Source organism: Marmota flaviventris, chromosome 9, assembly GCF_047511675.1.
Source record: "Marmota flaviventris isolate mMarFla1 chromosome 9, mMarFla1.hap1, whole genome shotgun sequence".
Taxonomy (NCBI): domain Eukaryota; kingdom Metazoa; phylum Chordata; class Mammalia; order Rodentia; family Sciuridae; genus Marmota; species Marmota flaviventris.
Genome location: NC_092506.1, coordinates 21764797 through 21789726, shown reverse-complemented (window position 1 = coordinate 21789726; position 24930 = coordinate 21764797). Strand labels below are relative to the sequence as shown.

At 63.2% G+C, this 24930-nt stretch overlaps 2 protein-coding genes across 9 annotated transcripts in view; one reads left to right on the top strand and one right to left on the bottom strand.

Annotated features, from left to right (window-relative positions):
• Nucleotides 1-3057, top strand: part of Tspan18 (tetraspanin 18) — a 147922-nt gene extending 144865 nt beyond the window's left edge. For all 4 annotated transcript variants that reach the window (XM_071616285.1, XM_027936372.2, XM_071616283.1 and 1 more), the window contains one exon: nt 727-3057. In XM_071616285.1, coding sequence (XP_071472386.1) covers nt 727-774 — 48 coding nt within the window. In that variant the 3' untranslated portion in view covers nt 775-3057. The remainder of the gene's footprint in view (nt 1-726) is intronic.
• Nucleotides 2960-17407, bottom strand: Tp53i11 (tumor protein p53 inducible protein 11). 5 transcript variants are annotated; one of them, XM_027936375.2, is made up of 8 exons: nt 17248-17407; nt 8620-8704; nt 7889-8046; nt 7230-7288; nt 6949-6997; nt 6454-6550; nt 5388-5489; nt 2960-5174 (listed from the first exon to the last, which is right to left on the bottom strand). In XM_027936375.2, exons 3-8 carry the CDS (start codon nt 8015-8017, stop codon nt 5041-5043), a joined length of 570 nt encoding a protein of 189 aa, XP_027792176.1. In that variant the 5' UTR covers nt 8018-8046; nt 8620-8704; nt 17248-17407; the 3' UTR covers nt 2960-5040. The 5 variants fall into 5 exon arrangements, with proteins under 5 accessions (XP_027792176.1, XP_027792175.1, XP_071472388.1 ...); XM_027936374.2 differs by having other exon boundaries at nt 8624-8704; nt 17248-17406; XM_071616287.1 differs by lacking the exon at nt 17248-17407 and adding an exon at nt 16498-16601 and having other exon boundaries at nt 8624-8704.
• Between the last annotated feature and the right edge of the window lie 7523 nt (nt 17408-24930).

Below are 24930 nucleotides of genomic sequence, written 5' to 3'. Positions count from 1 at the left end.
GGCCTCTTTTTTTTGGGGGGGGGTGTACCAGGGATTGAACTCGGGGGCACTCGACCACTGAGCCCTACCCCCCGCCCTATTTTGTGTTTTATGTAGAGACAGGGTCTCCCTGAGTTGCTTAGCGCCTTGCTGTTGCGGAGGCTGGCTTTGAACTCGCGATCCTCCCCAGCTGCTGGGACGACAGGTGTGCACACCGCACCCAGCTGGCCTTTCCCCTTAATAATAGATGAGGAGCTTTTACTGAGCATCTACTAGAGGACAGGCTTCAGGATGTGGTTAGCTAATTGCCTTCCACTCCTCTCTCACTGCCCTCTGTGAGCCGGAGGCAGAGAGTGCAGGGGTCCTGAGCATGGCCCCTGGGGCCAGGAGGCCTGGATGCCAACCCTGGCTCCCCGTTTGTAGCTGTGAGACCTTAGGCAGATTATGTGACCTCTCTGTGCTTTCTGGGAAAGCACTTAGAACTGTGCCTGGCACGTGCTAAGCTGTGGTCCCATTCAGGCCCAGAGGAAGTGACCCAAAGCCACCACTGATAAGTGGGCACCTGGGTCTGAACCCATGATTTAGTTTCCAAAGTCGCCCTCCCAAGGTGACTGCCCAGGAGAACATCCGGGAACCCCTGCGCAAGAGCACCCAGAGGCAGAAGGGCCCTACCCCTGGGGTGGACTGGGCTGGGCGCCCCGGGGCCCTGGGCGCAGCCGGGCAGTCAGGTGGCTTTCTTCTTCGCAGCTCTCCGTCATGATCTTCGCCATGTGCCTCTTTCGGGGCATTCAGTAGAGGGCGTGGCCTGAGGACTGGCCCCGCCCACCAAGCCCAGCACCAGTGCCCCTCTGGGTGCCCCTGGCCCCAGGGCGGAGACGAGGCCTTCTTGGGCGGCCAGAAGGGCCAGGAGCGCACAGCTATTTTTTTTAACAAGATGAAGACAGAGATGGGGACTGACGCGCCCTCGCCTGGGCTGGGACCCCGCGCCTGACCCGGGATGCAGCAAGGCCAGGCCTCTCGGCCCAGCCGGACCCAGGCGCGCCTGGGCCTGGGCGCTCTCTCCCCACAGCTTCGCGACCTGGTGCCAAGAAAATGAGGACTCGGGCCACAAGAAGACACTGACAAAGCCCCAGAGCCCCCAGGAGACTCGGTGGCCTCACCCTCGGGGGCTCGGAACCTGGAGGGCAGTCCCTGCACTGCCAGGGGACGGAGCTGTGTCCACTGTCAACAGGGGCCAAGGTGGGCTGCTGCCAAACACTGGCTCCGGGAGTGGCCTCGCTGGCAGTCGCTCCTGTCCCCATCTGTCGGACCAAATCACCTGTGAGGCCCAGAGAGGGACTGTGGGCTGTCGCGTCACACAGCACACGTGTGGTGGTTCTGAACAAGAACCTGCCTCCTCTCTGAGGTGCGTCTCTCCATCCGGGACACCATGGGATCCGCTGCTCACATACCCTCTGGCTCAGGATCCTGGTTTCCCAGGAAACATGGGCCGAGCTGCCAGGAAATGCCCCCTCCCGGCTCTGCAGCTAAGAAGTGGATCGCTGTCCCCCTTTCCCTCACCTCCCCACTTCTCCACCAGCCCCCTGCCATGGACACACAGCGCTTCCCCTGGGGCACACTGCCCACCTCTCCCCACAGGCTCCTCCTCCCTGTCCATCCCCAACTCCCTGGCCCCAGGATGAAAGAAACCCCCCAAATCTTCTGGTTCTCCCGGTTCCCACCCAGAATGGAGGCTTGGATATGTTCTGCAAGACTCCTGCCAAGAATTCTCCACCCTCTTCTTGCATACCTCCAGGGACAGGGAGCTCACTACCTCCCCCGCAGCCTTTGCACTGCTCCCACCCCAGTCAGCTCGACAGACAGAACAGGCTTCTGCTTTCCTCTGGTTCCGTCTGTGCGTCCCACTTGCTCCTTGCCCTTCCTGAGGGTCAAGTTCACACACTGGCTCCCAGAAGCCCTCTTGTCTGTAGGCTAAAGAGCCCCTCAGGCATCTCAGCCATTTCTGCTGCAACACAGTGTCCCGTCCTTCTATTGTCCACGTGATACTTCTGTGTCCCCCCCAGGCTGCAGCAGAGATTCCCCCCCCCCACAACCTCACATCTGTACAGGCGTCACATTCCAAATCAGTGTTGGCAAGTAGATGGCAAGATGCCTGGCCAGCCCCAGCCCAGCCTCACCTGAGACAGGGCCAGGGCCAGGGGCCTGCCTGCTCTGGACCTGCCCAGCCCTCAGCCCCAGCTTCCCGGAAGGCAGACGGCTGGCCCGGGTTGACCAGAAATCCCACGTCTAGGCTGGACAGCCCGGGTCCAGGGGCACCCCAAGCCTCCAGGGCCCATAAGAGTGAGGGTGTCGATGAAGGGCAGATCAGGAGGGGCATGTGGCCCAGAGTGGCTCCGAGACTCCTCCCCAAGGGCTTTCTGTAAAAGTGCCGAGGAGCCTGTCCACCCCCACACGACTCCCTGCCCTCTGCACCTCTGAGCTTGAAGGGGACACAGGGTTTCTGTCCCTGTGGCATCTGCTCAGGCTGGTAACAATCTGCAAGATCCCCTGAAGTCACCGTCAGGGTCTGGTAGACACTCAGCCCCCGCCGGGGCAAGAGCTATGGCACCGAGGACCCTGTGGGTGTGGCCCAGCTGCCGAGCCTGATCTGTGGGCAGGGTCAGGTCGTCTGGGCTTCTCCAGAACAGCCCAGCTGAGACTGTCCCCGACTGAGCCAGCAGCAAGGTGGCCCCTGCCCATGCTGAGCCTCCCCCCACCCTTGTTAGTGCCCAGCCTGCTTCGGGGGCCCAAGGGGCCCAGACCCGACGGCCCCAACCAGCCAGGGTGGTGGCCGCCCCTCTGCCCAGCAGCCCCCCTCCCTTGCTCTGTGGGTCGCATGTTGAAGGTCTGTTTTGAGATCCACAGAGCTGTCACCATCCCCCGTGAGCCCCTTTTGTGCCGCGCCTCAGGAGGAGTTTGTGACAGAGAACAGGACGCCGCGGAGGGTTTTGCACTGGTTTTTGTGACTGTTTCTTACAAAAAGAAAAAGGAACAAAGAATAAATAGTGACCGTGAAGAATGGGGGTGACTCCGAGGGGCCTGGGCCGGGCGGGGCTGGAGGGCAGGGGCTGCAGGTACCCCCAGCTCGAAGGCAGACGCCCCCGGCTTCCCTCCTGAGACCCGGGGCCCCCACCCCCTGCCCTGTCATGGCCTCCTTCCCAGCCACACGTCATCCCCGTGTTGATGTCCCCCCAACCTGCTGCCCCCAAGCCACACAGACCTCCTGTGAGCCGCGCCCTCGCCCGGCTCAGTGCGATGTGTGACTAGGGCCGTGTGACCCACCGCGCCACCCCCAGGGCAAGGCCGGCTGCCCTCCGCACCCCGCAGCCCAGTGTCTCCGACCGGTGGCCCCCACCATGTAGATGCCACGGCGTCCTGACTGCAGCGAGGGCTTCCGTCTCCCCAGAGGGATGGGACCCACATGTCCAGCAGCTATGGGGAGGACAGGCCAGCTGTCACCACTGGGGATCAGCTGGGTCTTCAAAGGTCCTTGCAGACAGGGCGGAGCTCCGGCTGCAGGCGGGGGCACCTTCCCTGGGCGGCAGCGGGTGGCAGGGGCTCCTAGGCCCGGGCTCCAGACTCAGCGCAGGAGGTGGGAGGTGGGACACCCAAGGGCCAGGGCCAGCTGACTGGGGAGGGTGCCCACTCAGAGCGCCCTCCCACACCGCCAGGCCATGATGACCAGCAGCACAGCCCAGCCACCAGCAGGCCCCTCTCCTCAGCTACGTAACCGGGTACAGCCACCACTCTGCTGGACACAGGCCACCGGGTGTGTGGCTGCAGGGACACTAGGCACAGACTGGGCAGGAGAGGGTCCCCAGGCAGAGGGGCACCTGCAACCATCTCTGTGGCAGCAGCTGGACTGACCGCACCTGCAGGCCACCTCACCTACTGCCAACCCTGCTGTCCCCAGAAGGGAGGCAGGCTGGCCCGGGGCTGGGGCTCTGCACGCCTGTCCCTGGGACATTGCCACCACTCCTCAGGCAGCCTGTGTGCTGCAGGGAGGCAGCGCGCGGGGGCGAGGACTAACAGGACACGGCAGAGGACGGTGGCCCGCAGGAACCAGACCAGGCCCTACAGCTCCAGGGGCCACTGACAGCCGTCTCCAGGGCGATGTGGGGAGGAGGGGGAGGTGACAGGAGGCTGGAAAGCTACTACTGCCCCTGCAGAGCCTGAGGGGCACCGAGCCCCACCCAGCCACGCTAGGGGCAGCCAGGGGCCAGGCAGCAGCACCCTGGGGAAGGAGCGGGGGACAGGGGGTGGGACAGGGGACACTAGACCTGGAGGACATGCCAAGGGACAAGGAGATACCAAGTGTTTTCTTCCTCGTTTCTGAGCCCACAGCTTACGAGTCCGTGTGTCCATCTGTGTACACAGGACATGGGCAGAGTGCCCAGAGCAAGGCCCCCGAGACCCAGGTGGACCAGGCCTGGGGAGGGGCCAGAGCGTCCAGCGGCAGGTGGCCCATCCTCATAGGAAGCTCAGAGACAGCCGCCCGCCTGGCCCTCGGCTGGGCTGCGGAGGGGCTGCGTGCTCAGGTGCAGGAGGGCCTGGACTGAGGGTCACTGGCCAGGGTCAGGTTCTCAGCTTTTCCAGGCACAGAGAGAAGTCAGGTTCAGCTGCTCGGGCCCTAGATGGGTGGGGTCAGGGGGGTGGCAGCCCACAGCCTCTCCCACGGGAGGGGGGCTTCCCTGGGGAGGAGCCCACTCAGCCCTCGCTGCTGTGACCACGATCCTCAGCCGGTGCCTGTCCAGGGGACCTGGGGGCCAAGAGTGCCCAGGGAAGGAGGTGCTACTGTGTGCGGTGAGGAGTGGGGTACACAGGCCCCATCTCCCCCAAGCTGGCACGTCAGACCCAAAGGCCAGAGGTCACCACATCTGGGACTTCCCGGGAGAGAAGGAAGGGGCCACCGGCTGCCTGGGGTGGCTGGGTAGGAGCAGGGCTGCCCCCTGCCTTCCAGGAGCCAAAGGGGAACGCGGCCCCACAGCCACCCTGGCCAGGCCCGGCAGGTCCCCTGGCCAGCTAGACTTTCTTGGGTTTCCGGCCGACTTGGTAGTAGTAGTAGATGCTGATGACCACAAAGAGCAGGCGGCTGGCCAGGAGCAGCAGGATCCCCAGGGACATGAGGCCCGTCTCGGCCAGCGTGGCAGTGACCACTGAGGGAGGAAGGCCAGGGAGGGGTCAGAGGTCAGGGGGAGGATGTGTGCCCCCTGCACACAGGACTCCGGACTGAGCCAGCTCTGTGCCCGGGGTCCTGCGCCACTGTCCCCTCCTTCCTCCCCCCCAGGCAGGTGCCCTTGCTTTCCTGCCAGCCCCAGAGCTGCCCCCGCGCCTCCCGTGTCTCCCACACTGTCCACCTCGACACTCACCCAAGAACTGCACCCCGAAGTAGCAGGCCTCGGTGAGCAGGGTCCACCGAATGATGACCTTCTCCGCCGTGTAGAGGGCATTCCACATGATCAGGGAGATGCCTGGACGGGGACAGGGAGCAGGGGAGTGGGGACAGCCTGATCCACCTGCCCCGGGGGCCGGGCAGGGGCCTGCTCCTCCTACCCGGGCCCCCTGCAGACGACCAGACCTAGAGGTCCCCACCCCAGCCCTGCTCACTCGCAGGTCGAAACCCATCTGCGCCCAGCCCATGCCCTCTGGGTCCAGATCTGCTCATGCCATTTCCAAGGCCCTGTGGGACACTGAGCCAACACTGTCCCTTGCTGGGACTCGGCCTTCAACTGCAAATGGGAGGGGAGCTCCAGACCTGGGCCTGCGTCTCCCTCAGTCCTGCGTTGATGGAATCCGTTCCTGCCGCCCTGGGCCCTCGCATGCTCTGCACCCCCAACTCCCACCAGAGCCCTCTCTGTGCGAAGGCGGTGCCGCCCCACCCCCACACTCCCCCTCAGTCCCCCCCTCAGGGGGGCATGTGCAAGGACACGGTGGCTTCTGAAACTGGGGAGTGGGCACCATCAGCTGTGGCTGGAGCCCAGGGCCCCTGGCAGGATGGGGGGGAGGCAGATAGAGGGAGCCGGCTGGACCCTGAATGTCAGGCAGAGTCACCAGGGCTTTATTCTGCAGGCGATAGGGAGCCATAGCATGTTTTAGGGAAGGGAGGGACGCCACCGATGCCGAGCTTTGAAAACTGCAGTTCACCTTCCTAACGGCCAGGCAGCCGCAGTGAGCGACTCAGATTAGAGGGAGCAGAGCAGGTTCCTTGTCTCCGCATCCCAGTGCCCAGGGGGCCGCGGGGCAGACACCAATCCTGGCGCATCCCACCTGTGGCCACAAGATGGCAGCACACACCCAGCAGACGCACCACAGGTTGGGCAGCTGCGGCAGCCAGCGAGGGAAGAAGGGCCCGCAGTGCAGGGGAAGGTCCCCTGGTGTTCCCTCAGCCCAGCTGGGTCTCACCTCCCACCCCACCCCCCACCCCCGAATACTCACTGAGGAGGGCGCCACCGTACAGGCGGATGGGGGTCTTGCTCGTGACCTGGGCTCCATCAAAGACCGCATCATAGAGCTGGTCAGGGAAGGCCAGGGCCTGTGGACAGCAGGGGGGCTCCAAGGTCAGGCTCAGGGCGGGGGTGTACCCCCTGGACTGGGGCCAGTGTCCTCGGGGCAGTTCAGGGTCAGGACCACGACTGCCCCATCCTCCACTGGAGGGAGGGAGGCTCTGGGGCTCCCGGGGCAAGGAGCTGGGCTGCAGCCCATGGGATGGGGTGGGGACAGGTGGGGACAGGCCTGGGGAGACACCAGAAAGCCCTCCCAGGGCCAGCATGATGGCAGCATGGGGACAGGCTGCCAGGGGCTGGCAGGAGGAGCCCCTGGGAGGGCAGGAAGAGGCCAGGAGCCACACCCAGGGCCCGAGTCTAGTTCTGGGTCCTGCGGTCCAGCCAATGGGGAAGCCAGGTGGCAGAGGGACAGGGCGGTTCGACTCACCATGATGGCAATGCCGGAGAAGAGCACAGCAGAGACAAACTGCCAAACCCTGGAGACAGGAGAGCAAGGTCACACCCGGACCCCCAAGGTCAGCCCGGGCGGGCCCCAGGGGACTCCCCTTTCCAGCCTAGATGCCCAGTAATGGCTGGGTGAGGGGACAGGCCACACGATGGGATGGAACAGGGGCAAGAAGACGCAGGGCCAAGGCCACACAAGGGGGTCTTCCACACTTCCCCCGACACACAGACCCCGTCCCCACAAACGACAGGGCTGAGGCTCACCTGAGCCCCAAAGGCTCGCGGACAGCAAACTTGATCTCATTGCCCAAGACCTGGCTGATCTGTGGACAAGGGAGGGGTCGGGGGGACAGCTCTCAGCACCGCAGCTGCGGGTCCTCCGGGCACACTCAGGAGCCCACCTGGGTACCTCTGCTTGGCAAAAGGCTCCCCCAGAGCTGGGCGGGTCACACTGAGGCTGCCCGCCCCCCGCACTGCCTTGGCACTGGGTTTAAAGTTGAAGGTAAAGTGGTAAGAAGGGAGGCTCAGCTGGAATCCCAGAGAACCAGGAGGCCGAGGCAGGAGGATCGCAAGTTCAAGGCCAGCCTCGGCGACTTAGTCAGACCCTCTCAAAACCAAAAGTAAAGTATAAAGCACCCCTGGATTCAATCCCCAGTACCCAAAACAAACAAAACAAAATAAAAACTTAAAAATGGACGCTCCTGCCACTTGTGGTTGTGGCCTCAAGAAAGCGGCTCACCCTCTCTGACCTATCTGACCCCACCCCCCGGGGCCGTCATCCATGCCACTCTGATCCCAGCAAACCGCCCTCCCTGTGGTCACTAGTCCTGCCACCTCCCTTAGGTCTCTAACTGCACCGGGCCCCAGTCTCCTGCCCTCCCCTTCCCGGGGCGGGCGCTCAGCGGCCGGTGGCGCAGGCCCACCTTGGAGCGGTGCACCTCGCCGTCGTCGTCCTCCCCGCCCACGCCCAGGATCTTGCGGGTCTTCAGGCGGCTCACGAGGTCCGTCTGGCTGTGCTTCTTCATGAGGGGTGGGGGCTGCTTGGCCGCCATGGTGTCCTTGACCCGGCTTCTGCAGGGGGCTGCGGGAGACACTGGCCTCAGGCCTCAGCACCTGCGCAGCTTCGACAGCAGGGGAGGCCACGCCCCCGGGCCCGGGAGCTGACCGCGCCGGCGGCCTCGGCGGGCCCATCTGTACAATGGGTGCGGGGCGCTGCTGAGGCCGCCTCTGCGAGCTGTCGGACCTGAGTGGCCACGGCAGCCCACCGGTGAGGGCTGGGCCAGGCGAAGGCAGTCAGGCCCGGGTGGAGCCACTGCCCTCGGAGCCTGGGCCAGGAGGTCAAACGAGGCTCCAAAGAGGGGACACGTGCCCAACCCGGGAGGGTTTCTGAGTCCAGGGCCATGCTGACTGCCCAGGCGATCCCACCACACGGCTAGCCTCGTCCCCAGCCTCCAGACAACCTCCTGACACCCCAGGACCCGAGGAGGGGGAGGGGCGTCCGTCCAGAGGGCACCGTGCAGTCAGGGGAAGGAGGTTGGCAGGTGCCCTGCCCAGGCCTTGCCCCCCCACCAACACCCCCGGCCCTCTGTCACCCCATAGCTCCCACAATCTGCCACCCCTCCAATCCCAGCCACCTCCGGCTGGTCTTGACCACCTACTGTGAGCCCGGCGCTGGGCTGGGCGCTGGAGGTCAGGGATGGGCTGCTCCGGTTCTTGGTCCTGTCAGCAGCTGGCACCGTCTACACAGGAGACAGGAGTGTCGTGAGGAAAGGAGAAAGCCCCCGGCTGGCCCCCGGTGGCCCTGGGCGCCTTCAATCACAGCCACCCTGCAAGAGGGGCACTACTTATACCCACTCTGCGGATGAGGAAACCACGGTGTCCCCAAGACCACGCTGAAGGACAGTGGTGCCCCCACGTGCCCTGGATATCCTGGCTCCTCATTTCCACCCGCGGCCACCCCGGCACGGCAATAGAGCTCCGAGGCCACCATCCCTCCTCCAGAGCACCGGCTGTCCAGGGCTGAGTGACCCAGGGCTGCAGGAAGGGACTGAGGAATGTCCCCGGGCTTGAGTCCCTCATGAGTCTGCCAATGTCCTCAACAGGACCAACACCCAGAGCGCCGTCAGGACAGAGTCCCCTGGGGCACAGGAGTCGGGGGCTCTGCGCGGGATACATAGAGTGTCTCCTGGGCTGTGTCCAGGAGGGACGGAGGACGGCAGAGCAGGGGTCTGTGGTGGGTGTGACAGCTGGGTCACAGGCCCCCTGAGCCCTGGCCGAGGCCCTCACCTAGGGAATGGGGGTGGTTCTCCTTTTCTCCCTTGCCCTGGGGACATGGGAAAGAGCTCAGGGACCTCCAGGGAGCCCGTGCCCCTCAGAGGGTCCACATCAACCTCAGCCCTGGCCACCACCTTCTGCGAATCCAGACAGAAACTGTAAAGAGCGTCCCTCCCGCCACCAGGCCTGGCTGCCCACAGGAGCCAGCGGGAGGCAGGGGGCAGAGCCTGGTGCCCTGGCCTGTCCCTCGTGGAAGGATGCTCCCAGGTCGCCTGGCCCTGGCCATCCCGTCTGGACACTATAGCAACTTTTTTGCTGTGTGACTGCGTGGGTTTTAGTCCCTGAGTCACTCACGGAGCTGCCACCTCCACCAGGTCACTACCCCAACTCCTCCCCCGCCACAGCCTCCCAGCAACTGGGCTCTGTTCTGCCACTCTCCCTGCGACTGGTTTTCTCCACGGGGGACAGAAACACTGCACATGACCTTGGGAGCCAGCTCTGGCCCCGGGGGTGACGCCCCGGGCTCCTCGGCCCTGCTTGTCACCGAGAAGGCGGCCCGGGTTTGGGCAGGACCACACATTTTCACGTCCCTAAGGTGAATGAGCCGGCGAATGAGCCTGAATGCTCAGGGCAGGTCTGCGTGGAAGTCTAAGACGAAGTGCCACCTGGTTCCCAGAGCGGGCGTGCCCCAGTGTCCCCTGGCCAGAGCCTCCATGTCCCCCCAATGGCAGCCGTCAGTGTTGGCCGTCCCCCTTCTTCCAGGTGGCCCTGGAGTCCCATCCCCTCTCACCAAGGAGGCAGGACAGGCCACCCAATGACAATGGATGACAATGGCACAGTCCTGCTGTGCCCTGCTGTGGCCCTGGGCAAGATGTCCCCCCACCGTGAAGTGGGGCTCCAAGTCCCACCTCCCAGGACCTCGGGGCAGAGAGACTCCCCCACCCCTGAGCAGCACTGGGTGGGGCCGGCCTTGAGCCAGACCTGGGGTAGGACAGGCCCTGCCCTGAGGGGGCACCCAGCCTCCGTGGGAGGGGCTGAGCCTCAACGACTGGCTCCAGGGAGTCGCAATGCTCTCATCTGTGAAATGGGAACAACCCCCTACTTTTTTCCTGTAAATGGCCAAAGCAGGGGCAAAACGGCTTCTCAAAAAGCCCCAAACTGCCACAGCAGGGGCCGTGGCTAAGGGCTTAACTGCTCAAGTCATTTTCCAATCCCAATCCACACTTCTTAGCTGTGCGCCTATGGGAAAGTCACTTAACCTCTCTGTACCTCAGTCTAGCTATCCGTCCTTGGGTAAAGAAGGGGCCCTACCTCACAGGGAAGTTTTGAGAATAAAAGACACCTGGCACCTTAAAATGCTGCGGGCCCCTGTCCACCCTCCACCCTGGGCACCCCAGGCAAACACCGGTTTGGGGGCCAGCAGCGCTGGGTGTGAATCTCGGCTGCGTCTTCTAACCAGCTGTGTGGCATTGGGCAGGTCACTACAGCGGCTCCCCGTGAGGTGGGGTCTTAAGAATGCCACCATGCTACGCGGCAAAGTAGAAGAAAAAATAGTGAACGAATCGATTTTTAAAAAAGAAGAGCCCGAGGGCAGAGGGAGGAAGCAGCAGGTGTCTGCGGGCCTCCTGATGGGGAGAGGCTGAGGGAGGCCGAGGCCGAGGGAGGCTGGGCCCGCCGGCCACTTCCCTTCCTCCACTCAGCCGTGCAGTGGAAAAAGCCAGGGCCAGGCCCGCGGGGCCGCCTGTCCCACTGGACACCTCTGAAGCCCGGGCTTCCCCGCAGCAGGCTGGGGCTGGGCAGGGCAGGCCGCCCTCCGCCCACTAGCGCGGCTGCCTAGAGCAGAAGGGCTTGTGGCCACAGACCGCCTCCGAGCCAGCCTCTGAGCCTGCCACCCGGGGTCCCTTGTCCCCATGCTCCTTGCTCCTGAAGGTCATCACTGCCTGGCTCTCCTCTAGGGGTCTCCCCTAGAGTCCAGTGTCCTCCCCTCCTGGCCACTGGCCCCTCGCAGCTTGTGTCCCCAGGGGCTTAGCGGCAGGCTGTGCGGTTCCCCAAAAGGGAACCATTGGAGCCCCGAGGTCTTGTGCTCCTGTGACTCTGGCTAGGCTGGGGCGCACCCTAGGTGCACAGTAGGCGCTCTGTCGGCAGCCAGGACACTCCGCATCTGGGTGGCCTGAGGGACAGGGGCTCTGCCAAGCACGCCCAAGGCCCCACAGGTGAGAGGCCACCCAGACACGGCAGGCTGGTGGCCCAGGGCAGGAAGGCAGCTTGGCCATGGGGCAGAACTGGGTTCCAGGCTGACTCGTCCCTGTGGGTCAAGTGGCCTTGGACAGGACACATGGGACTCATTTGCCAGTGCAAATGTCCCGTGCAGAGGGCCATGGGGGGGTGGCGACTGTGCGATGGCGGGGCGGGAGGGCTGGGTGAGGACCCTGGGCCCCACCTCAGCAAGCTGTGGCCAGTGCAGGAAGGTGAGCGACTCGGGCACCAGTCTGTCACTTCTGTTCCCTGGCCCAGGACAGCGCCTGGCACACGAGGGGCCCCGCCAGTTTGGGGCTTGGATTCAGGAGCAGGAGGGGCCGGGCTGGGTGTGGCTCAGAGGCAGAGGCCCCCAGCCCTTCAAGACCTGGGTTCAATCCCACTCGGGATCTCAAGTAAACAAAAGAGGGGGAGGGACACTGCAGGCCCCCTAAGGCCCCGTCCTACCCCCACCCACTGGGACCTCTGAGCACCCAAACAGGAGTCTCCAAACAGCGCTCACTGGCAGTAAGCAGAATTGGGTGAAGTCCCCAGAGTGTGAAGCATGCCAGGAAGAGAGGGGTTCATCTGGGGTTGTGTCAACAGAGAATGACAGAGTGGGGGAGGGGAGCATGTTCTTAATGACCAGAAAAACTAGGGCTCAAAGCCCAACTCTTTCTCTAAAATGCTCTGTGATCTCAGGAAAGTTACTTAACCACTCTGAACCTCCACGATCTCATCTGTGAAACCTGATTACTGCGTCCACCCGGTTCACAGGTTCAAGATGCAGGAGAATGAGAACAAGCAGCCCAGGGCCTGGCACCGGGTATGTGCTCCACAGAGGAGAGTAATTAATCATTAACAGGCACCAGCCCGGGCTCAGCCCTGGGCAGCAGATCAGATGGGGCATCGTCCCTATGAAGGTCCTGGAGGACTTCCCCAACTTCCCCGTGTCCTTCCCGGGAAGCCTGGTTTCCATAGAAACGGATGGACTGCAGAGCTGTCCCGACTTGGAGACCTGGAGACCGAGCCCGTGAGGGCTGGCTGGCGGGGCGGAGGGGCAGGGACCTGGAACACCACTAGCTGCAGCTCTGGAGACTCAAGGGGAAGTCGCTCGGCCGAGCTCCTCCGCCAGGGGCCACTTCCTCTCCAAACCGGGCTCCGTTACAGCGTAACTGTCCCTCCCCATCTGTGGGGAGAGCGGGCGGCAGGCAGCTGCGCCAGGCTGGGGGAAGGGCACAGTCCAGGGCAGGAACCCCAGAATCGCCCCAAGTCACCCCCATTTTACAGATGAGAAAACTAAGGCCAGAGGGACTTACGTAAGTGTCCCTTGAGGTAAGTGGCAGAGCTGGAGTCAAACCAAGGGAACCACATCCTGAGAGGCGTGTGCGTGTGTGTGTGTGTGTGTGTGTGTGTGTGAGAGAGAGAGAGAGAGAGAGAGAGAGAGAGAGAGATGGGGGAGGGGGACTTCGGTGAGCTCCACCCCAGAACGAAGCTGGGGCCCTCTCGCTGTGGTCCCTGCCCTTGAGAGCACTGGTGTCCCCAGTGTCTGAGCTCCCCCTGGGTCCCGCCTCTCTGGGTTCAGGCCCTGGGGTGACCACAGCAGGTCCTGGGCAGGGCTGCCACTTGGAACCCATTGTTGGGCTATCACACTGGGACCAATAGCTGGAAATGGGGTCTGGGGCAGGGCAGCCGCGAGGTGGAGCCCTGGGCGCTGGGCAGGGCTGGCAGAGGGCTGTGCTGGTCGGGGTGGGCTGGGGGCGCCCTTGGCCTGCTTCATCCTGGCCCCTGCAGGACCGCCAGCTGCTGGGGCCAGATGCCCCCCGCCCGGCCAGGGCACAGTGACCCGCCTCTCCAGGGCTGTCCTGGAGGACAGGAAGCCTGACCACAAGGCTGTCCTGGGGTTGGTCACAGGAGGCAGAAGAGGTGTCACCCGTGGGCCTGCGTTACTGACCCCAGCACAGAGGCCTCTGGGGTGCAGATCTTGGGGGGGTCCTCGGGACGTGGGCTAAGGAGACACGGCAGGGCTGCAGGAGGCTTGTGTGGTCTGTGGGTCCCTGGAGAGTGGCCTGTCCCCATGGGCCTGTCCCCGCAGCGGAGGGCGGGTTGCCATCCACCTCTCCGGGTCTCAGCGCCCCCACTGGCCTCAGTGGCCTGCTGCCCCCAAAGTGGGGGCCATACAGAGGACCAGCAGGACAGCAGAGGGGAGACGGGGCCACCTCTGGCAGGACTTTGCCCCCCCCTAAAGACAAGGAAAGGACCCCGAGACCCTCCAGGAACGTGAGCCCTGGGTGCCGCAGCACAGGGCTCACCTGCCACCAGGAGCTGGCACGGGCCCTGTCACTGTGCCGAGCTCACACCAGACTCCGCTGCCCGGGAAGCCAGGGCCTGTCCTGGGACCCAGCGTCCTTGTCTTCAAGAGTGGCCGTCAGGTCTCCAGACGCTGCGAAGGTTTGTGCCTCCTGAGGGCCACTCTCCGGCCACCCACATCCATCTGCCCCACAGGCCAGGCTCCAGCTGCCCTGCCCGGCCCCACGGCCCGCCACCTCAGGCCACCGAATGTCCTCGTTCCACGCCGCCCAGGTCAGGAAGGCCGAGGCAAACCGCAGCTTTTCTTATAAACATGCCCGAAGCTTTGGGGACAAAACCATCAAAACATTCCCCACTGCGCTGGGGGGCGGGGGGCGGGGGGAGCAGGGCAGGACAGGGCCGCATCCCGGGCTGCCCCAGCTGCTGCTGTGTGGGAGGGAGGGCCAACCCTCTGGTGGCCACCGTCACCACTGGGAAGTCACCGAGAGGGCCTCTCCTGTCTCCACGGTCACTGGCAAAGGCAGCGTGTGGGGACGATTCCTGTCCTCTTCAACCCAGAGTGGGCCTGCCTCCCGCTTGGCCTGGTGACCCTGCCAGGGCCCCTGAGGGCAGCCAGTGCTGTTACTGGCACAGCTGGGCCCCAGGTCCCACGGGCCGGGGCCTCCCTCCCCCATGAGGCTGCTCAGGACCTTGGCCAGGGAGGAGGCTACAGAGGACAGGAAAGCAGGGCTTCCTGAAGGGGCGCTCAGCCCCTGGAGGCCGCTCTCCCAGAGGTGATGTGCATTCTGGGTAAGCAGGCAGACAGGTCCCCGCGGCTTCCAGGAATGGGTCTACCCAACACCAAGGGCCGGAGCTTAGCAGTTAAAGGCAGAGATCACCACACAAAGGCTGGTGCTGACATCCTGGCCCTGCCACCTACTGGCTGCGGGATTTGGGGCCAGGAACAGGCTGTCCGGACCTCAGTTTCCACACCTGTTAAATGGGTGCAGGGATGATACCCACCTCCCTGCTGGTAGGATGCACAGAGCCGTCTAGAACAGGTCAGCCTTGCAGACCATACTTGGTAACAATGCCCTTGTTGTGTTCGGAGGGGTGCTCCCCTTCTTTGCCTGTTTCTCCCTCAACCAAAGCAGCTTCAGAGATGCCATGAGAGGGGGTGGCCACAGGGAAGAAGCAGAAGTGGCTTTTATGTATCATCTCTGATCTCCCACATTCCCTCATCTGCAAAAAAAGGGGGGTGTGCTCCCACCCTTCCTGGCTGGCTTGCCTCCTCTCCTCTCCCAGCCCCTCAGTCCACCCCAGCCCCTGTTTCTGTGTTTCTGCCACAGGCCCCTTGCACCAGCCTGCCCTGTGGGATCTTTCCTTCCCACGGCTGTCTGCCCAGCTCACTTCCTCAAAGCTGAGGCTCAACAGTGAGCTGCCCCTGGGAAGGCCCATCTGACCACGGAGGTCTGTGTCTATTTTAATGTCAATGCCACCCCCAGCCTCCAGGCCACGCCCCTCCCCACGGTCCCCCTCACCTCCCAGTGCACCATAGAAACTCTTTATTAGTATTTGCCTCCCCCACCCTGAAGGGTCAGCTCCAGGCCAGGCATCTTCGTTTGGTCCCCGGCTGTCTCCCCAGGTGGCTGCAACTGTGCTGGGCTTTGCTCAATAAATAATTTGGGGCGTAGTGTTTGCAACGTGTTGTTCAAAGTGAAGAGCACCCCAAGAAGGCTGTGTGGGTGTGCTGGGAATCCCCTGCTGCCCCACCCAGGAAGGCGGCCCCTCCTCCTGCCGAGCTGGAGGCCCGGGAGCCGGGCAGGGGAGGGGAGGGGAGGCGGCCGGAGAAGCTGCAGGGGTCCGGGGCAGGGCTCTGCCGGGAACAAGTGGGCCCCACCCCACCTTTGGAAATCGTGACGCCTCTAACAGCTGCGGGCACAAAAGAAACCGGGCAGCTGGCTCCTGAGACGCTGAGGCCGAGGGGACGTCGGGGGCAGCGCTCCATCTTACAGACGAAACCCCAGAGACCCGGAGAAGACTCGCTCGCCCGACACCCCACTCCAGAATTCTCCCTCCAGCCCGGCTGAGCCTGGGGCTGAGGCCAAGGGGCGAACAGCGCCCCCTCCTGGTTCTTCAACAAAGAGACCCCCGAGTCCCAGGGCTCGGCGGGCTGCAGGGCGCGGCCCCTGTTCACAGGCCACCCGAGGTGCAGGTCCTAGGGGCTGCACCGTAGGGGCGCGCATCCTGCAGCCCGCGGACTTCTCCCCACCGTCCGGCCCGGTCCAAAAAAGTTTGTCTAAAAGAAACCAAACAGGAAGTGCTGGTGGTGGGGCCGCGAGGCGGCCTCGGCCATCTGCGCCGGCCTCTGGGGAAGCCTCCAGGCTCCCGGCCTCCGCCGGGTTCCCGCCCCCCGCCTCCAGAGCGCGCGCGGAAGAACCCGCTTCCCAGGGGCTGCCAGGAGGAGGCGGGAGCGCGCGCCGGGGTGGGGGCGAGGGAAGGTAGAGCAAAGGGACCCAAAGCGAGCGCCGAGCCCTGGGGGCGCCCGGGGATGGGGACGCCGTTCTTGTCTGTCCTCTACAGAGCCCGCGGGGTAGGTGCTAGTATTTTGTCCATCGCGGGGACCGGGGCTCGCCGCGCGCTAGGCCCACGGCCCCACACCACCCCTTCCAGCTGATCGCGCGGCCTGGGGACGGGCGGGGGCGTCGCTGACCACCTGCGCTCCTCTACCCACCTCCGAGCTGGGGCTTAGGCGCAGCCCGCGTTTCGGCCGCTGCTCTCCAGCCCGGCCACTGGGATCTCGCCCGGCCTGGCCCCTGCCGCCTCCGATCGCTTACCCCCGGCTGAACACCCCGCCTCCCACTTTCTGAGACCCGGGCTCTTGGCAGCTGGGTGTCCCCGGCTCCTCCCGTCCAGCCCCACCCCCCACACCGAAAGGTCGCGCCAGACTGTGGGCAGCGGCAACTCCGCCACCACCTCGGTCCGCGGCCCTGCGGGGGCGAAGACCGGGGAACCCGCAAGTTTGTGCCGCGCACTCCCGGCCGGGAAACAAAGGCGGGAGGGGGTGCGGTAGGCAGAGAGAAGGAGGGGGAGGGGACAGAGCACCGCGCACCGAGGACAGAGACCCCAGGGAGAGACAAACTGCTCCGATTCTTTCTTGCTCCGAAGAAGAGGGCGCGAGCCCAAGCCCCGGAGGCCCAGGAGGCAGAAGCAGTCCGAGAGGAAGGCGGCGGCGGCGGCGGCGGCAGAGAGCCGGGAGGGGGAAACTGAGTCAGGGGACGAGAGAGCGCGAAGGGGCAGCGGGACGGCGCCTGGCAGAGCCGGGGAGGGGACCCGCCGGGTCCCCGCAGAACCCGCAGGTGGCCAGCGGTCCGGGCGCCCGGCCGGCGCGCGCGGAGTTCCGCTGCCCCCGGCGGTCCCTGCGGCCGCGGAGCCCCGGGGGCTGAGCTGCGCAGGCAGCGGCGGCGGCGGGCGGCGGACTTACGTGGCTAGCGCATGCTGGCGCCCGCGCGGCGCGGAGCTGGCGTGCCTGGGGACCTCGGCCCTCACGCCTCACATCGCGCCGCCGCTCCGGGCGGCCAGGGCAGGGCAGGGCAGGGCGGGCTGGACTCCTGCGCCGCAGGCTTTGCCCGAGTCCTGGCGGTGCGCTCTGGTCCCTCCTCTAGTTCCGCGCACAAGCCAATGGCGCGCCGTCCCCTCCCACGCGCCGGGCTGCCTCGCCCCCGAGGTGGCCGCCAGGGCGGGAGCAGAGGGGTTGGGGGACCAGGCCCCGGGCTCTCTAGCCACGGCTTTGTTGGAGATCGCCTGCGGGGGGCGCACCCACGCCCGGGAGAAGGCGCCTGGCCGTGGAAATCCAGGACGGGCACACCCCGGAGTGGCCCGCGCCGCCTAGGAGGACTTTGTTGGCAAGTTACGAAGATTCTGAAGACAGCGCCCCTTTCCTGGGCTGTCAGCATCCCGGTGGATTGGCAAACATCCTGACTTGAATGGCCTCGCCCAGGCCGGGGTCTAAAATGGAAGGGACTGCTTTGTCTGGTAGCGATATCCAAGTGTGACAACGCGCACCAAATGCTGAGCTCCCATCTGGGGCCAGCGCCGTGTGCTTACGGAGTTGCAAGTTTAAGATCATCTGCGTGTCCCAACCACCTCGAAATGATGCGTTGATGGGAGTCGGTGTGATGAGTCCATCGAGTTGATGCCTAGTCCCATTTTACAGATGGTCGTCGTTCATGTGCCTTCGGCTCAGCCTACAGCCTCCCAACCCAGGCCCACCCTTCGCTCCCCCTGCTTGGTGTGACTTTGCCAAATAACAAGTCCCCACCCAACCACCACCTTCTGCCTCACCCTAAAATCCAACTTCAGAATGTGGATGGCAATTGCACTGTGTCTGAATGCCTTGGGGACTCGTGGCTGCCGGAGGATTTCTCTCTCTGCTCATGCTGTTGGGGGTGTGAGGGGAGGGTGGGGTGAGGTGTGGGGGTCCTGGAGGCTCTGGGCATCTGCCAGCCTCAAAGAACCAGACTCTCAAGAACACCTCCCCCACCCCCACTTATTCTGGACTTGTCCCCTTAGGGCTAGTTTGTGCTCTCTGGCCCACCTCGCCCCCACCCTGCACCCCTCCTGCTTAGAGAAATGCCAAGATTTTCTTCCTACCGTGGCCACGGTGGGTCTGGAGGAGAGAAGGAAAGGAGGGCTGATGACATGCTCCATTTCACAGGGTAAGTAGGACAGCAGGAGGGAAGGCCGCCCGGGCCTCTTGCTAGGTGGGCATCCTGACTGGGTCTGAGATCTTTCTGCACTAGTTCCTTCAGGGTTAATCAAGCAGACTCTGGAACCGGAGGGCAGGGGTTCAAATCCTGGCTCTGCCTTTTAGCGACCACGTGGCCTTGGGCCAGTAGGTTACCTCACCTCTTATTCTGTCTCCTCATTTGCAAAATGGGGGTGACCCATAGTAGGAAGCACCTATAGTTCTTGCGGAGATTTCAAGTTAATAGCAGCAGCTCAGGTTGATTGAGCGCTGGCGGAGTGCCAGGTGCTCGGGGCTGGCATGCCAGGTGCTCGGGGCTGGCGTGCCAAGCAGACTCCCCCTGCCCTCCCTGGAGCGGGACTGGGCATGAGAGGCTGTGCCCCATGCCAGGAAGTAAACAGAACAGTGCTCGGCTCCTAGCACAGTGACTGTTCACTGTCCTGATTACCAAGGTAACTAAATAAACTCTGATCGTAGTGCCACCAGCTCTGCTCCCAGCCAGTGATGAGTGAGCCAGCCAACAGGTGTGTGGCCCCAGAGAGGACTTAGACGGATCCAAGAGCCACCTGACTTGGGGCCCTGTCCTGGGCATTGCAATAGCTCAGCATCTCAGCTCAGGCCTGAAGGGGGCTAGAGGGAGCTGGGATGGTGAGTGAGTCCTTGTCCCTCCGTCTCTGCTCTTGGCATGCAGGGCTCCAGGTCGCTGTGTTCCACGCTGAGCACAGGGGCTGAGGCTGCTCCGCCATCCTTTGTGAAGGAGGCAGTCTAACCGGCCCCCTGCCTGTTGGCCTGGCAAGGTGCTGGGTGCTGGGGCCCTGGGGTGAAAGGGCACCATCCCTGTCTTTGGGGGGCTCCCAGCCTCCTGGGGAACAGTCAGCAGAGGAAACACTCGCAGTGACAGCTGATAACCTTGGAACCCACGGAGCCCAGGCTTCAACACCCCAAGGGTGGAGACCACCTCTCTGGTGTCCCTGGGCAGCTCTTTGCTGGCTTCTGCTTGCACGCTGCTACTGACGAGGTGCTAAGAGAGCCTCTTGTCTATTGGAGGAAGAGTGCCCAGACGGGAGGAGACAGGCCATTCCCCGTGCCCCTCAGGCTGCCCCCTTTCCTCCTCCTCCCTGTGCGCTATTCTGAGGGCCAGTGCGTCCAGCCCAGGAACACACCTCGGGCTGCCAGGCGCCCTTGTTTTCTGAGTTACTGCATCTTCGTGTTGGGCATGGAAGGCTCACCTGCTGGGCGCGTGGTAACCATGAGGCTCAGGGTCATTTGCAGAGCAGGAGGAAAGACCTGAATGAGGTGGGGGAGAGGGGCTGGGACTTCAGCTGTGCGCCTACCTAGCTATGTGACCCTGGGCTGCACCTGAGAAGTGGAAACCGAGAACCATCTGCCTCTGGGAACTGGAGAGTCAGTGAGGGATTCGATTAAAAGGTTTGCAAACTGCAAGCGCTGATTCCTATTATTATCCTGATTATTGTGACTCTTAAAATGTTCCGAGAGCCTGGGGAGTGGGGGTGGGGTGGAGCCAGGAGGGTGGTGGGAGGGTCCCTCTCCAGCTGCCCTGAGTGCCTCAGTGTGCTCCCGAGGGAGGGAGTTTTGACTGTGTCCCTGCGTCTGTCTGCTGGAGCAGGTGGGGGCTAGACGTGAGGAGGGGCAGCCTGGGAGCGCCCGTTTCTGTGCCCAGAATCACTTAGGGAGTGTGACTCCTGGAGGAAGAATGAGGATGTGATTTGATTTCAGAGGAACCTGCAGTGAGACCTGGGTCAGAATGAGCTGAGAGGCTGGGGTGGGGGCTGGGCCTGGTCTTTGGGGCCAGGACCTGGGGACAGAGGTTTCAGCAGTGACCACCCCCACCCTGGGGATAGGGGACCTGTAGAGGTGGAGAATGTTCTTAGGGGCCTGTGGTGTTTGAGACCAGGGATTTGGGGGCCGACAGACCTGGATTCAAATCCTGACTATGGAACCATCTCTGAGCCTCATCTGCGGAATGGGGATGGCAGCGCTTAGTGGCATTTCAGGGACAGGCCTGTGTTTTGGTCAGCTTTGCACTGTTGTGACCAAAATACCTGACAAGAACAACTCAGAGGAGGGACAGTTTATTTAGGGCTCATGGTATCAGAGGTCTCAGTCCAGAGATGGCTGGCTCCACTGCTCTGGGCCACAGGTGAGGCAGAGCGTCCTGGGGGGAGGGTGCTCAGCTCACCGTGGGGTCAGACAGCAGAGAGACAGAGAGAGGAAGGGGCCGCAGGGAACATCTCCCAGGCAGGCCCCACTGACCCCTGTCCCCCAGCTGAACCCCACCTGCCCACAGTTGCCACCCATTTCAACTAGGATGGGCCGATGAGGCCACAGCTCTCACAGTGCAGCCGTGTCACCTCTGAACATTCCTGCCCCGTGCAGGGGCTTTGAGAAGAGAGCTCCTGTCCCCACCTTAACGGCACGGAACCGGCCCCCAGGAAGCCGAGCTACAGCGCTGCTGTTGGCAGGAGGGGAGCAGGGCCTGGGGCTGTGCTCTGTGGGCTGCAGGGGGCAGCTCTGGGTGAGAACTGCCCGCCCGAGTTGGTCAAGGGAGCCACAGGAGCTTCCGCTTGGCCCAGGCAGAAGGGCCTCCCCCACGCCCAGGGATGGGCAGAGGGACTGGGCTTTCTCAGCTCCTTCCTGTTCCCCTTCCTGCTGTCCCCAGGCTTCCTTCCTCAGTGGCAGGAGCTCTGTGCTGTCCCCTCCAGCCCCGTGGCCTGGGCTCCACACAGCTTCAGACAGGCCTCCCCATGTCCTGCTCCTCTCCATCCTCCAGCCAGGAGGCTGACCAGGCCTCCCCCCGACACCCCCACAGCTGCCCCCCTCCTGTGACTCATCCCACTGTGCCGTGGCATCTCTGCTCTGGGACCGGAAATGCCAGGCAGTTCCTTACCTGCGGGAGAGAGCTGATCTGGAGGGGGCGGGAGTAAAGGGGCTCAGGTCTCCCCAAGGAAGAGTGGGAGAGCTCAGGGACCACAGTCAGCCCTCGCTGCTGCCCCTGGCGAAAGGCCCAAAGGAGGCAGGTAAGATGGCACTTGGGAGTCAGACCGTCCTAGATGGAGGTTCAAGGTCCTAGCCCACTGATAACCAGCTCTGTGACTGTAGGCGAGTTACTCAGCCTCTCTGAGCCCCAAGGTGTTCATCTGTCACATGGAAAGAGGGCAATGACACAGAGGGTACTGAGGGATTAAGTGAAATGTGGTGTAAGGCCTGAGCTCGGGCCTGACTCATGGTAAGTACTCAATAAAATGTTCGTTGACTCGGTGGTGAGTGAACGGGGGCAATGGAGGCGAGTGGGGGCCACGCAGTGGGTGTGACTGTCTGTAGGAAAGCCAGCCTCCCCCGCGGGGATGGCAGGAGATGTCTCAGGATCCCTGCTGCTCAGAACCTCAGCCAGGATCCAGTATGGAGTCCCCTTGTGGAGACGCCTGCTGATTCCACAAACAAGCAAGAGCTTCAAGCTTGGCTGGGCCTCTCTGCCGGTGCTGAGCCCTGGACAAGGAAAGAGTCACCGTGTGGCCAGGGAGGGAGCAGGTGCTGGGGCCTTGGCTCGGTGCCCTCTTCCAGGAATCCTGCCCTAGTAAGTCCCTCAGCAGCCGCTCTGGGCTGTGGGGACACGGATTTACACCCTGAGTGTCCCTCTCAGGGTGTGGCTAGCCTCTCACCTGCTTCCTGCTCAGGAGCACACTGGGCCACCTGTGTCCCATGGCCTGGGGCTTTACCCTTCTCCACAAGACAGCATTCTGAGCCATTACCACATGCCAGAGCCCAGCTTGTCCATTAATCTTAAAGTTGTCATGGTCACTATCGTTACTGGCACCATTTTATAGATGGGAAAGTGGAGGCCCCCTGCGTTACACAACTTGCCCTAGGTCACATGGGAAGTTCACTGGTAGTCTGGCCCAGAGCCCCCATGGCTCTGGCTCTAACACCCACCAGGCCAGGGGTTGCTGATGCTTTTGCAAGACTGGGCCACTTCTGCCCCCCCTTCCCAGCACAGCCACTCACTGGACCCAGGGGAACATCTGCCAGCAGACTCTTGTTTGGAAAAAGCTTTAGAGTCATGTGATCCTCAAAGCATAGTTGGGGGGTGGGGGGGAGTGCATTCTGGAAAAGCAAATTTTCAGTCTCATCCGAGAACAGAATCAGAAACTCTGGAGGAGGGCGTGGCAGGGGTAGCGATGGGTCTTACTCGGGCAGCCAAGGGATTCTGGTAGCAGCTGAAGTTGGTCTGCAGGGCGGATTGCTGGAGTATCTCATTTAAACCCACGCTTAGGTCCTACAGGGCCTCTTTTACAGGGAGAGCTAAGGTCAGCTACATCCACGGGGAAGTGGAAGCAATGGGCTTGGAGCCCACGGCTTCGGGTTCTGGAATATTGTCCTTAGCCTTCTCCGACCGGCGGCTGAGCAAGGTGGGTGGGGGAGGGGCCCGAGAGAAGGGGCGTGGCGAGGGGGGAGCGAGGGGCGGGGAGAGCCCACCCCCTCCTCCCGGGGGAGGGGCGGGCCGTGCGCGACGCTCCCTCCGGGGCGCCCCAACCCGAATCTGCATCAGCAGCCCAGCCCGGCATTTTGAGTGATCGGTTTATTAATACTCCCGGGGCGCTGCCGAGGCGGAGCGCGGTAACAAAGGCGGCCTCGCCTCGCCGAGCCTCGTTATGTAATTGCCGGGCGCCGGGCGCGCTCCCTCGCTGGGGCCCTGGAGGCGGAGGAGCACCTGCCGGGACGCGCACCCGCGGCCCGGGGAGGACCCACCGACCCGGGGGACAGATCTCCTGCCCCGGGGACCCGAAGGCTGGGCCAGCCTCTGCCCGGCTCACCAGCGACCCTCTGCCCGACCTCCCCCTCTTCCTGCGTCCCGAGAAGGACAGCGCCTCGCGGGACCGGCGGAGCCCGGCGCCGTGACTGTACATCGACTCCAGCCACCTCTGGGAGGCGGTCCGCTCTTCACCCGGGAAACCGAGGCCCAAGGCTGGCTTCGTGCACCGGAAACTGTAGCCCCCGACCTTGTCCTCTCCAAAGCCCACGCTCTGGCCACCGCTGACTCTCTCGGGGATCCCGGTGGGCCTCGGTTTCCCCAACCCCCCTGGCGCCTCACGCCTCCTGGCCTTCGCTCAGCCGAGCCCTGGGTCTTGCGCACACCTCCCCGCCCCCAACCCTCTTGCTGCCAGGAAGCCTCAGGGTGCCCTGCCAGCCCCAGGAGCACCTGGTGCAGCAGCTGCCAACTGTTCATGGAAGCTATTGTCATCTGTCGGCCCCATCAACGTCTGGGATGGAAGCTCAGCCCCCAACTCATCTTTTTTTTTTTTTTAAATGGTGCTGGGGATTGAACCCAGAGCCTGGTGCAGGCGAGGCAAGCACTCTACCAAATCAGCTATGTCCCCAGACTCATCTTTACCCCAGGCCCTGGCGACGCCCTTAGCCTAGTGCACAGTAGGACAGGCACGGCACTGGCTGGGTTTGAGGTGAAGGGACCAACCAGAGGGGCTTACCGCTGGATGACGGTCTTCACGCTCTGGCCTCAGAAGGCCACAGATTTAAGCTAGGGATGCAGCTCAGGGTCAACTCCTCATCTAGCACGCACGGAGCCCTTGGCATCTGGCCCCAACACAAAGGAAGAAAGGGAAAGAAGAGGAAGGAAGGAAAGGAAATCTCACAGACCTGCCTCTGGCTGTGCAGACTCCTAGCTGTGTGACCTTGAGTGACTTTTGTCCCCCTGGGCCCGTTTTCCACTGGTCAAACAGCCTAGTGAGGTTGGTTAGTATTTACTGAGCACTTACTCTGTGCTGGGTGACTTCATGGGCCCTGCCCACCAGCCCTGAAGAAGGAGCCATTGATATCTCCATTATATAGGTAAAAACTCTCGGGTCCCCAGCTGATAAGGGGCAGAACCTGGATTTAAACTGATCTGTCTCTTAGGTTTCTCATGTCCTTTCACAGGATTATTATTTTGCAGTGCTGGGGAATCAACCTGGGGCCTTACATATGTCAGGCAATGCTGCACCACCCAGCTACACCCCAGCCCACCTTCCATAGGATTTTCTGGGGTGAGGCCACTGATGATTGAACCCAGGAGCACTGGACCACTGAGCCTCATCACCAGCCCTTTTTAATATTTTATTTAGAGACAGGGCCTTGCTAGGTTGCTTAGGACCTCACTAAAGTTTGTTAAGGCTGGCTTTCAACTTATGATCCTCCTGCCTCAGCCTCCCAAACTGCTGGGATTATAGGCGTGTGCCACTACACCTGGCCTTTCATAGGAGCTTCTTGATAATTACCTTAAAATAGCTCAGGACCGGCATGCAGGAGTGCGCCCTTCACTGTGAGGCTTCCCATCAGGTCACTGCTTGCCCTTCAGCTCTTTCCTGGACGGCTCCTACCCCGGGGCCTTCTGGGAACCCCTCTGCT